This window comes from Anolis sagrei, chromosome 7, assembly GCF_037176765.1.
Source record: "Anolis sagrei isolate rAnoSag1 chromosome 7, rAnoSag1.mat, whole genome shotgun sequence".
In the NCBI taxonomy this organism is placed as follows: domain Eukaryota; kingdom Metazoa; phylum Chordata; class Lepidosauria; order Squamata; family Dactyloidae; genus Anolis; species Anolis sagrei.
Window position 1 is genome coordinate 10,195,532 of NC_090027.1, and position 12,706 is coordinate 10,208,237.

The 12,706-nt window shown below is 43.5% G+C and overlaps 1 protein-coding gene across 1 annotated transcript in view; it reads left to right on the top strand.

Annotated features, from left to right (window-relative positions):
• Positions 1-311: 311 nt before the first annotated feature.
• Positions 312-12,706, top strand: part of LOC132763089 (major prion protein homolog) — a 30,365-nt gene continuing 17,970 nt past the window's right edge. The window contains exon 1 of the mRNA XM_067470679.1: positions 312-561. Within this exon, the coding sequence (XP_067326780.1) occupies positions 347-561 (215 nt within the window). The 5' untranslated portion in view covers positions 312-346. The remainder of the gene's footprint in view (positions 562-12,706) is intronic.

Here is a 12,706-nt window from a genome sequence, read left to right on the forward strand (position 1 = left end):
GCCTGCATCTATGGCAGGCATCCTGGGGAAAAAGGGGGAAGCATTGCAAACATTGCAAACCCTTTTTCCTAGTTTCTACAGACCTCACTACCTCTGAGGATGCTTGCCATAGATGCAGGCGAAACGTCAGGAGAAAATGCCTCTAGAACATAGCCATATAGCCCAAAAAACCTACAACAACCCATGAAAGCTTCCGATAATACATTGCAAAGGAAGCTAGAAGGATGGCTGTGGCTGAGGATGCAAGGGATGGGATGGGGGGGGTCCTGGGAAGAAAAGTGTGGCAGGTCCCCAAAGTGTGGCAGGAGGAGGTCTGAAGAGCTGCGACGTCAACGATGACGAGGGGATGCTTGTGATTCAGGCGCGGCTCACCAGTAGCAGAGAGGATCGGGTGACTGGCAGGCTCGGAGGTTCCTCCTCCTCGTCTTCCTCCTCCTCCTCCTCTTCCTCGCCTGGCAGTCTCCCTCCCACCCCCCTGGGTACCACTCAGAGCAGATCCAACCCTTTCCTGAGTGTTTTGTTCCACCGCAGAGCCTTGGAAACCAAAGAGAAGACCCGAAGGTGAGTGTGTCGGGGAGGTTGCGGGTGAGGAATGGGCTGCCAAAGCAAAATGAGGGGGGGGGGGGGGGGAGAGTATGGAACATAGAGAGAGGGTCTTCCAAGGCTTGGGGAAGGCAAGGGGAAAGGCTTGGGGGAAAGGAAACAGCCTGGGCTTGGGAATCCGCTCAGCCAGGCTCAATGCTCTTATTGTGAAGCCGGCTAAAAATACCTTCCTGGGGACCGCCTTGGATAGGTATACATATATATATATATAGTCACAGCTCGGAAGGGGAAAGCAAGCCAACCCCTGGCAGCTTCTGGAAGTGTCATGGCTCTCAGCAAGGCGTTGTTGGGATCATAAAGGAGGGACTCTAAAGAAAATGCCACCCACAACGCCCTTTGGAAACAACAACAACACTTATTATATATATTCTGCTCTATTCCCCCAGATTACAAGATACCCAGATAGGCAAACATTCAGTGTCTTCATATAGTGGAATAACAATGACATACACCCGTTATTTTGCACCCAAAGATGGATGGCCTCTTTGCTAAACTCCTGAGCTTCTTTCGGGGCATCTCCCACTTGCCTCCTGTCCCAGACAACAACAACATTCTTACCCAGATAGGCAAACATTCAGTGCCTTCATACAGTAGAATAACAATGACATACACCCGGTATTTTGCACCCAAAGATGGATGGCATCTTTGCTAAGGGCTTGAGCTTCTTTCAGGGCATCTCTCACTTGCCTCCTGTCCCAAACAACAACAACAACAACATTCTTACCCATATACAGTGGAATAACAATGACATACACCCGTTATTTTGCACCCAAAGATGGATGGCCTCTTTGCTAAACTCCTGAGCTTCTTTCAGGGCATCTCCCACTTGCCTCCTGTCCCAGACAACAACAACAACAACAACATTCTTACCCAGATAGGCAAACATTCAGTGCCTTCATACAGTAGAATAACAATGACATACACCCGGTATTTTGCGCCCAAAGATGGATGGCATCTTTGCTAAGGGCTTGAGCTTCTTTCAGGGCATCTCTCACTTGCCTCCTGTCCAAAACAACAACAACAACATTCTTACCAAGATAGGCAAACATTCAGAGCCTTCATACAATGGAATAACAATGACATACGCGCGTTATTTGGCGCACAAAGATGGATGGCATCTTTGCTCAAGGCCTGAGCTCCTTTCAAGGCATCTCCCATTTGCCTCCTATCCCAAACAACAACAACAACAACATTCTTACCCATATACAGTGGAATAACAATGACACACACCCGTTATTTTGCGCACAAAGATGGATGGCGTCTTTGCTAAGGGCCTGAGCTTCTTTCGGGGCATCTCCCACTTGCCTCCCGTCCCAGACAACAACAACAACAACAACATTCTTACCCAGATAGGCAAACATTCAGTGCCTTCATACAGTGGAATAACAATGACATACACCCGTTATTTTGCACCCAAAGATGGATGGCATCTTTGCTAAGGGCCTGAGCTTCTTTCGGGGCATCTCCCACTTGCCTCCTGTCCAAAACAACAACAACAACATTTTTACCCAGATAGGCAAACATTCAGAGCCTTCATACAGTGGAATAACAATGACATATATCCGTTATTTTGCGCACAAAGATGGATGGCATCTTTGCTAAGGGCTTGAGCTTCTTTCAGAGCATCTCCCACTTGCCTCCTGTCCCAGACAACAACAACAACAACAACATTCTTACCCAGATTGGCAAACATTCAGTACCTTCATACAGTGGAATAACAATGACATACACCCATTATTTTGTGCACAAAGATGGATGGCATCTTTGCTAAAGGCCTGAGCTTCTTTCAGGGCATCTCCCACTTGCCTCCTGTCCCAAAAAACAACAACAACAACAACAACACTCTTTATTTATATTCTGCTCTATTTCCCCAGATTACAACATATCCAGATAAGCAACATTCAATGCCTTAATACAGTGGAATAGCAATGATATATAACAGCAACAGCAGCAGCAACAGCAACAACACTCTTTATTTATATTTTGCTCTGTTTCCCTGGATTACAACATATCCAGATAGGCAAACATTCAGTGCATTCATATAGTGGAATAACAATGACATACACCCGTTACTTTGCGCACAAAGATAAATGGCACCTTTGCTAAAGGCCTGAGCTTCTTTTGGGGCATCTCCCACTTACCTCCTGTCTCAGCAACATAGCAAGCTGACTCCATTCATCAAGAATGGAGGCTGCTAGACATATTGTTACTGGTCCTTGCTAGCACAGTGGGTTCTTAGTTGATATCCTTTGGGGATTGCTGTCAGGATCCCCATGGATATCAAAACCCAGCCAAGCCCAGGTACCATTATACGCAGCCGTGTAGTGAAATGGTGTCTGTTATACAAGTTAGCAAAAATCAAGACTTGCTCTTTGGATTTTTGAAAATACATTTTCTATAGTAATAATAATAATAATAATAATAATAATAATAATAATAGTGGGTGCATCATTCGAAAATACATCACCCAGTTCTAAATGCTTGGAAGTGTTTGACTTGGGAAGTGTTTGACTTGGGAAGTGTTTGACTTGGGAAGTGCGAGAGCCGTTCAGCAGTGGAACTCTCTGCCCCGGAGTGTGGTGGAGGCTCCTTCTTTGGAAGCTTTTAAACAGAGGCTGGATGGCCATCTGTCAGGGGTGATTTGAATGCAATATTCCTGCTTCTTGGCAGAATGGGGTTGGACTGGATGGCCCATGAGATCTCTTCCAACGCTTTGATTCTATGATTCTATGACTTGTGATTTTGTGATACGAAATCCAGCATATAGATCTCATTTTCTGTGACATACTGTGTTTTTGTGTCAGTAAAATTATTATTATTATTATTATTATTATTATTATTATTATTTGAAACACAACAGCAGACACTCTGCTGACTGTTGAATTGGATCACACGTCGGACACTTCCCAAGTGTCTAGGACTGTGTGATGTATCGGCGAATAATGCGTGCAGATGATGATGATTATTATTATTATTATTATTACAATGCCAGTTGACAGTAGGATTGAAGAGAAACAATTGGAAAAGCTGACACAATATGGGATTTAAAGATCAAGCTGCAAAGACTCTGGCACAAGCCGACCAAGGTAGTCCCAGTGGTGATTGGCACACTGGGTGCAGTGCCTAAAGACCTTGGCCTGCACTTAAACACAATCGGCACTGACCAAATTACCATCTGCCAGCTGCAAAAGGCCACCCTACTCAGATCTGCATGCATTATTTAATAATACATCACACAGTCCTAGACACTTGGGAAGTGTCCGACGTGTGATCAAATACAGCAAATAGCAGAACGATCTTGTTTTTTGTGGACTCATCTTGTTGTGTTTCAAATAATAATAATAATAATAATAATAATAATAATAATAATAATGTGTCGTTGAAGGCTTTTATGGCCAGAATCACTGGGTTGTTGTGAGTTTTCCGGGCTGTATTTAACAAGATTTGATTTGACAAAACGCCATAATAATATAGATCGGTTATTATTGGGTTCGTGTGAGTTTTCTGGGCTGTATGGCCATGTTCCAGCAACCCAATAATAATAAATCTTTGTTTATATCCCGCTTTTCTCCCACAAAGGGACCCAAAGCTGCTTCCGGCATGTTAAAAATACAATTCACAATCAGCAGACTCAAACCACAAATATAGAACATAAGAAGCAATCACTAAAATGTAAAATGTAAACAAGCTTTTAAAACCAATCTACATTATTATGGCATCTTGTCAAATCAAATCTTGTTAAATAATAATAATGTTTTCTTTCGTAATCATTTTAAAGCTCTCAATAAAATACACATAGTAAACAAAAGCAATGTACTTGATGTCCCAAAAGCTTAGAGATCTACATCTTTGCTTTTTGGATGTTGCAGAAAGTTGTTTCCTGAAGGGAGGAGGGGAAAGGCCCCATCTTCCTTAGAATCAAAGAATCAAGGAGTCGGAAGAGACCTCATGGGCCATCCAGTCCAACCCCATTCTGCCAAGAAGCAGGAATATTGCATTCAAAGCACCCCTGACAGATGGCCATCCAGCCTCTGTTTAAAAGCTTCCAAATAAGGAGCCTCCACCACACTCCGGGGCAGAGAGTTCCACTGCTGAACGGCTCTCACAGTCTTCTTCATGTTCAGGTGGAATCTCCTCTCTTGTAGTTTGGAGCCATTGTTCCGTGTCCTAGTCTCCAGGGAAGCAGAAAACAAGCTTGCTCCCTCCTCCCTGTGGCTTCCTTGCCTCCTAAAGAGAAGAAGGAATAATAATAATAATAATAATAATAATAATACTTTATTTATACCCCGCTACCATCTCCCCCTAGGAGCCCCCGGTGGCGCAGTGGGTTAAAGCACTGAGCTGCTGAGCTTGTTGATCGAAAGGTCACAGGTTCGATTCCGGGGAGCGGCGTGAGCTTCCGCTGTCAGCCCTAGCTTCTGCCAACCTAGCAGTTCGAAAACATGCAGATGTGGGTAGATCAATAGGTACCGCTCCGGCGGGAAGGTAATGGCACTCCATGCAGTCATGCCGGCCACATGACCTTGGAGGTGTCTACGGACAACGCTGGCTCTTCGGCTTAGAAATGGAGATGAGCACCACACCCCAGAGTCAGACATGACTGGACTTAATGTCATGGGACTACCTTTACCTTTTTTACCATCTCCCCAAGGGACTCAGTGCAGCTTACATGAGGCTGAGCCTCATGTAATACATCAATACAATACATCAATACAAGCAATAACAACAACAATACAAGCCATTAAAATAAATCACATACACAGATAGCATAAACATTAACAATAGCACAACACACCTTTAAAATCTGCGGCTAGGCCAAATGTCATCAAAATTTAAAAATAATGCTGGACATGGACAAGATAAGAAAGTGGGGCATTAGTGAAGAGACACAAGCAGGCCTAAATCAGTATAGACTGCTTTTGGAGGACAAAGTGCTAAGGGTTCATTATTCTGGGAAGACACACTGGAACAACCACGTTTTCAAGTTCCTCCTAAAGACTGCCAGAGTTGGGGCATGCCTGATGTCCTTAGGAAGTGAATTCCAGAGTCGAGGAGCCACCACCGAGAAGGCCCTCTCTCTCGTCCCCACCAATCACGCCTGTGATGCAGGTGGAAGCGCGAGCAGGGTCTCTCCAGATGATCGAAGAGATTGTGTGGGTTCATACACAGAAATGCAGTCACGTAGATAGGCGGGTCCCAAACCGTTCAGGGCTTTGTAGGTAAGAACCTGCACCTTGAATTGGGTCCGGAAAATGAATGGTAGCCAGTGGAGCTCCTTAAACAGGAGGGTTGACCGCTCCCTGAAAGGAGCGCCAGTTAACAACCTGGCCGCCGCTGATGTAAATGGGCAAATACCACTGATGTAGATAGGCAAAAAAAAGGTGTGGGGGAGTGATAATTCCAGAAGAATGGACAAGGAGTGATAAATGGTTCTTAGTTCACTCTTTATGAAGTTCATGTGCTGAAGGGATTCCTAACAAAGTAACTGGGTATCTGCTACATAATAATAATAATAATAATAATAATAATAATAATAATATCGAACTGCAAAGACTCTGGCACAAGCCAGTCAAGGGGGTTCCAGTGGTGATCAGCACACTGGGTGCAGTGCCTAAAGACTTTGGCCTGCACTTGAAAACAATCGGTGCTAACAAAATTACCATCTGTCAGCTGCAAAAGGCCACTCTTCACGGAGCCGCATGCATTATTAGCCGATACATCACACAGTCCTAGACACTTGGGAAGTGTCCAATGTGGGATTCCTCACAAAATAACTGTGTATCTGCTACTTAATCCAGCAGCCCACTAATAATAATAATAATAATAACAACAACAACAACAACAACAACAACAATAAGGTGGCTCTGGCATAAACCACAGGTGGACCCAGTGGTCATTGGCACACTGGGTGCCGTGCCAAAAGATCTCAGCTGGCCTTTGGAAACAATAAACATCGACAAAATCACGATCTGTCAACTACAAAAGGCCTTACTTGGATCTGCACACATCATTCAAAAATATATCACACAATCCTAGACGCTTGGGAAGTGTTTGACTTGTGATTTTGTGATACGAAATCCAGCATATACATCTCGTTTGCTGTGACATACTGTGTTTTTGTGTCAGAATAATAGTAATAATAATAATAATAATAATAATAATAATAATAATATCGAACTGCAAAGACCCTGGCACAAACCAGTCAAGATGGTCTCAGTGATGATCAGCACACTGGGTGCAGTGCCTAAAGACTTTGGCCTGCACTTAAAAACAATCAGCTGCAAAAGGCCACCCTATGCGGATCTGCAGAGACTATTTGCCGATCCATCACACAGTCCTAAACACTTGGGAAGTGTCCAACGTGTGATCCAATTCAAAGCAGGTAATGTGGATTATCTGCTCTGATAATCTGGATTATATGTCAGTGTGTATCTAGCCTCTGTCTCTTTCATTTTGATCAATCCTCAGGACTTAATAGGCCTGGGATGAGTGGATCAAGGCCTTATAGTAATTTCAGATGGCCATAAACCTTTAATTTCTCCATTGTAAACAAGCCAGCATAGAAATATTGTTTGCTGTGTACTAATATTGTTGTGCATCAAAATAATTAGAATTATAATTATTATTATTATTTGAAACACAACAACATGAGTCCACAGCAAACAAGATCACTCTGCTGGTTGTTGTATTGGATCACACGTTGGACACTTCCCAAGTGTTTATATTATTATTATTATTATTATTATTATTATTATTATTATTATTAGAATCTGCTTTCAGAAGTTGCAATTTCTCTAGCCATCAGTGTGAGTTCTGCCGACACTGAAAGTGCAGATGAGAATGCTTTCATCTTAGCTCTTCCTTTGTTAGTGAGGATGGTGTAATCTCACACACATGCCTTTTGTCTTTGAGAACGTCAGCAGCACCTCCTAGAACATGAGAGAAGAGATATTTAAAGACCGAGAAAGATCAGATTGCCTGTTTCATCTTGTGGAGGAAGCATGGTGCATTTAGTTATAGGCCAGGCTAGGGAACCAGTTCATTAAGATGCCAGAAAATAGCAATTGTGACAAAGGATTGCTTTGATGAGTTAAATATCATGAGCTAAGTTTCCATTTGCCTTGAGCTTTATTGCTGCATCCTGTTTAATGTCTTCACGTTATCAACATGCTGTTGTTTTGGTGCAACTCTGTCCTCTTCTACATTGCCATATAAAATCCAGATTATCTGCTTTGAACTGGATTATATGGCAGTGTGGGGCCGTGGTGGCGCAGGAGGTATTTATTTATCGGGTCATCAGCAACCATACCATTGTGTTACAATTCTAACAGAACAAAACAAACACACAGATTAAAAAGAAAAAAGAAAAAAACACAGAGATTTTGCAAACTTGGTAGTTGGTTAAATGCCCTTTGACCAGTATCTGGCCACTTGGAGTGCCTCTGGTGTTGCCGTAAGAAGGTCCTCCATTGTGCATGTGGCAGGGCTCAGGTTGCATTGCAGCAGGTGGTCCGTGGTTTGCTCTTCTCCACACTCGCATGCCGAGGATTCCACCCTGTAGCCCCATTTCTTAAGATTGGCGCTGCATCTCGTGGTGCCAGAGCGCAGTCTGTTCAGCGCCTTCCAAGTCGCCCAGTCTTCTGTGTGCCCAGGGGGGAGTCTCTCATCTGGTATCACCCATGGATTGAGGTGCTGGGTTTGAGCCTGCCACTTTTGGACTCTCGCTTGCTGGGGTGTTCCAGCGAGTGTCTCTGTAGATCTAAGAAAACTATGTTTTGATTTAAGTCGTTGACGTGCTGGCTGATACCCAAACAGGGGATGAGCTGGAGATGTCTCTGCCTTGGTCCTTTCACTATTGGCTGCTACTTCTCGGCGGATGTCAGGTAGTGCAATACTGGCTAAGCAGTGTAATTTCTCCAGTGGTGTGGGGCACAGACACCCTGTGATAATGCGGCATGTCTCATTAAGAGCCACATCCACTGTTGTAGTGTGGTGAGATGTGTTCCACACTGGACATGCATACTCAGCAACAGAGTAGCATAGCGCAAGGGCAGATGTCTTCACTGTGTCTGGTTGTGATCCCCAGGTTGTAAACCACCGGGATTGTGGCACAGCTGGCTGAGTGTCAGCTGCATTAAGATCACTCTGACCAAAAGGTCATGAGTTCAAAGCCAGCCTGGGTTGGAGTGGGTTTCCAACCAATTGTGTAGCCTGTTGCCGACCTTTGGAACCTGAAAGACAGTTGCATCTGTCAAGTAGGAAAATTAGGTACCACCTTAAAGTGTGGGGAGGCTAAATTAACTAATTTATGAGGCCATAAAGAAGACTCCAGCAAAGCACTCCAGCAGGGAAGCATGCGGGGAATGCGGAAGTGCTTCATCAGCGTCAAAGATGGATGATGAAAGCGACAGCTCCCCTGGCGGCCAGAAAAAAGTTAAATAGCCTCTGTGTATGTCTGTATATGTTTGTATGTCAAAAATTGGCATTGAATGTTTGCCATATATGTGTACACTGTAATCCGCCCTGAGTCCCCTGCGGGGTGAGAAGAGCGGAATATAAAAGCTGTAAATAAATAAATAATAAATAAGATGCAGAACTTGCTGACCGGAAGGTCGGCAATTCGAATCTGCAGGACAGAGTGAGCTCCTGTCGTTAGCCCCAGCTTCTGCCAAGCTAGCAGTTCGAAAAGAATCCCACACCTTATGTGACTATGGAGCGGAACAGATAACTCCGCATCTGTATGCTTGTTTACTATGCCCTGCCTCATGTACAGACGAAGAATTGTTGGAGGCTACAGACAATGCCGTTGCTGTTGCCTGTTTTTGGTTAAAAAAAATTAGCCACCTGTTCTCCTTCTATTTTTATCATTTGGAGCCCCCGGTGGTGTGTTATGGTGCAGTGGGTTAAAGCGCTGAGCTGCTGAGCTTGTTGACCGAAAGGTCACAGGTTCGATTCCAGAGAGCGGCATGAGCTTCCGCTGTCAGCCCTAGCTTCTGCCAACCTAGCAGTTTGAAAACGTGCAAAAGTGAGTAGATCAATAGGCAAGAAGGTAACAGCGCTCCATGCAGTCATGCTGGCCACATGACCTTGGAGGTGTCTATGGATAACGCCGGCTCTTTGGCTTAGAAATGGAGATGAGCACCACACCCCATAGTCAGACATGACTGGACTTAATGTCAGGGGACAACCTTTACCTTTACCTATACTAATTTATGCAATGCTATGGATACGAAATAATAAATAAATAAATAAATAAATAAAATAAAGTTCGAAAACATGCAAATGTGAGTAGATCAATAGGTACCGCTTCTGAGGGAAGGCAACGGCGCTCCATGCAGTCATGCTGGCCACATGACCTTGGAGGCGTCTACGGACAACACCGGCTCTTCAGCTTAGAAATGGAGATGAGCACCAACCCCAAGAGCGGGACACGGCTAGACTTAATGTCAAGGGGAAACCCTTACCTTTTATATGGCAATGTAGACTCATATAATGCATTTCGAATAGATAATGTGAATTATCTGCTTTGATGATCTGGATTATATGTCACTGTAGATCAGGCCCCTGTCTCTTTCATTCTGATCAATCCTCAAGATTTAATAGGCCTGGGGTGAGTGAGTCAAGGCTTTATAGTCATTTCAGAAAGCCCATGACGTTTAAGTTCTCAGTTGTAAACAAGGATCAGCTCCACTTGGATCTCTTCCAAGCTGATTGGATAGAGATATGGTTGTTGCAAACATGTAGTCAGCCCTCTCTATCAACTGATTGTGCACCCACATATTCAATGGCTTGAAAATATTCCCCTCCCCCAAAAATCTCACAACACAAGGAGTGACCATCACTCAAAAATTATAATTTTGTCATTTGGAAGTTGTAGTTGCTGGGATTTATAGTTCACCTATAATAAAAGAGCATTCTGAACTCCAGCAACAATGGAATTGAACCAAACTTGGTACACAGAACTCCCCTGACCAACAGAAAATACTGGAAGAGTTTGGTGGGCATTGACCTTGAGTTTTGGAATTGTAGTTCACCTCCATCCAGAGAACACTGTGGACTCAAACAATGATGTATTTGGACCAAACTTGACAGGTATACTCAATATGCCCAAAAGTGAACACAGATGGAGTTTGGGGGAAATAGACCTTGACATTTGGGAGTTGTAGTTACTAGGATGTATAGTTCGCCTACATTAAAAGAGCGTTCCGAACCGCACCAACGATGGAATTGGGCCAAACATCCCACACAGAACCCCCATGACCAACAGAAAATAATGTGTTTCCTGGTGGTCTTGGGTGACCCTTCTGACACCCCCCTGGTGACCCCCCCCCCCCCCCCGGGATATTGACTTTCCAGGTTCAGGAATCCTACCATAAGGCCATCCAGTCCAACTCCCTTCACCAGGACAAGAAAACATAATCAAAGCCCTCCTGACAAAGGGCCATCCAGCCACTCACACATACATACATATGTGTGTGTGTGTGTGTATGTATATGTATATGTATATGACAGATGTAGTATCAAAGATTTGAAAGGGACCCTAAAGAAGGATGATGATATGTTGCATGTTCCAGAGTAGGCAAACCAGACAATCTCCACATCAACACTGACAAAGAAACAGCAAGATTTTCCAGATTTTCCAGATCACCAGACTGGGCCACAGCAACGCGTGGCAGGGGACTGCTAGTTTTATATAAAAGACACCATTGTACTGTATGTAACATGACTTGAACATCCAAAAATGTTGGTATCTATAAGGGGCCCAGGAACTAAACCGCAGCAAATACCATGGGCCTAATGTACTTTGAATTTTTGATGTTCCTTAATGGTCAACGCAGCTCTTCTGTGGCTATTAGTTTTGATGGATATCTGTATTCCTTTCATTACTAAGGACAGTATGCTTTTGTTTATCAGTTGCTAGAAATAGGGGGAGAGCCCTAATGTACTGTTTGTAGACATAGCATAGACAATTGGTTGTACAGATCTTTGATATGATCTAGCAAAGGTTCATTGTTGACATGTCTGATATGTATACTATGTCAGATTAGTTGTCCATCCAACTCAATATTTTCTTCTATGACTACCAGCTTCTCTTTTGCCTAATTAAAACTGCAAAGAAATGGGATGATATGTGACAGAGTTCTCTCTTTTTCTGTTCTTCTTCTCTTCTTCATTGGATGTATTGCAATAGCAGGTACCCAGATTAGTTTAGTGTTTACATCTTATTTTATTTTTCTGTTTATTTAATATTTAATGTTTATTTTACTTAAGTGATATTTATCTTTACTGTTCTAATGCAGCACAAATCCTATGTAAAATCATACTGCGTATTTTTGACATTATTGCATAGTTTGCATAGTTTGGGATCCATCTAGTAACATGTTGTAGAACAGCTTTTCTCAATCTAGGGGTCGGGACCCGGGGGGGGGGGGGGTCGCAAGGGGTTTCCAGACACCATCATAAAACACAATGTTTTCTGTTGGTCATGGGGATTCTGTGTGGGAAGTTTGGTCCAATTCTGTTGTTTGTGGGGTTCAGAATGCTCTTTGATTGTAGGTGAACTATAAATCCCAGCAACTACAACTCCTAAATGTCAAAGTCTATTTTCCCCAAACTCAACTTAAAAAGCAAAAAAACCCAAGTGTTCACATTTGGGCGTATTGAATATTTGTGTCAAGTTTGGTCCAGATCCATCATTGTTTGAGTCCACAGTGCTCTCTGGATGTAGGTGAACTACAATTCCAAAACTGCCCACCAAACCCTTCCAGTATTTTCTGTTGGTCACAGGAGTTCTGTGTGCCAAGTTTGGTTCAATTCTATCATTGGTGGGGTTCAGAAAGGTCTTTGAGTGTAGATGAACTATAAATCCCAGCAACTACAATTCCCAAATATCAAGGTCTGTTTTCCCCCAAACTCCACCAGTGTTCACATTTGGGCATATGGAGTATTTGTGCTACGTTTGATCCAGATCCATCATTGTTTGAGTCCATGGTGCTCTCTGGATGTAGGTGAACTACAAGTCCAAAACTCAAGGTCAATGCCCACCAAACCCTTCCACTCTTTTCTGTTCGTCATGGGAGTTCTGTGTGCCAAGTTTGGTTCA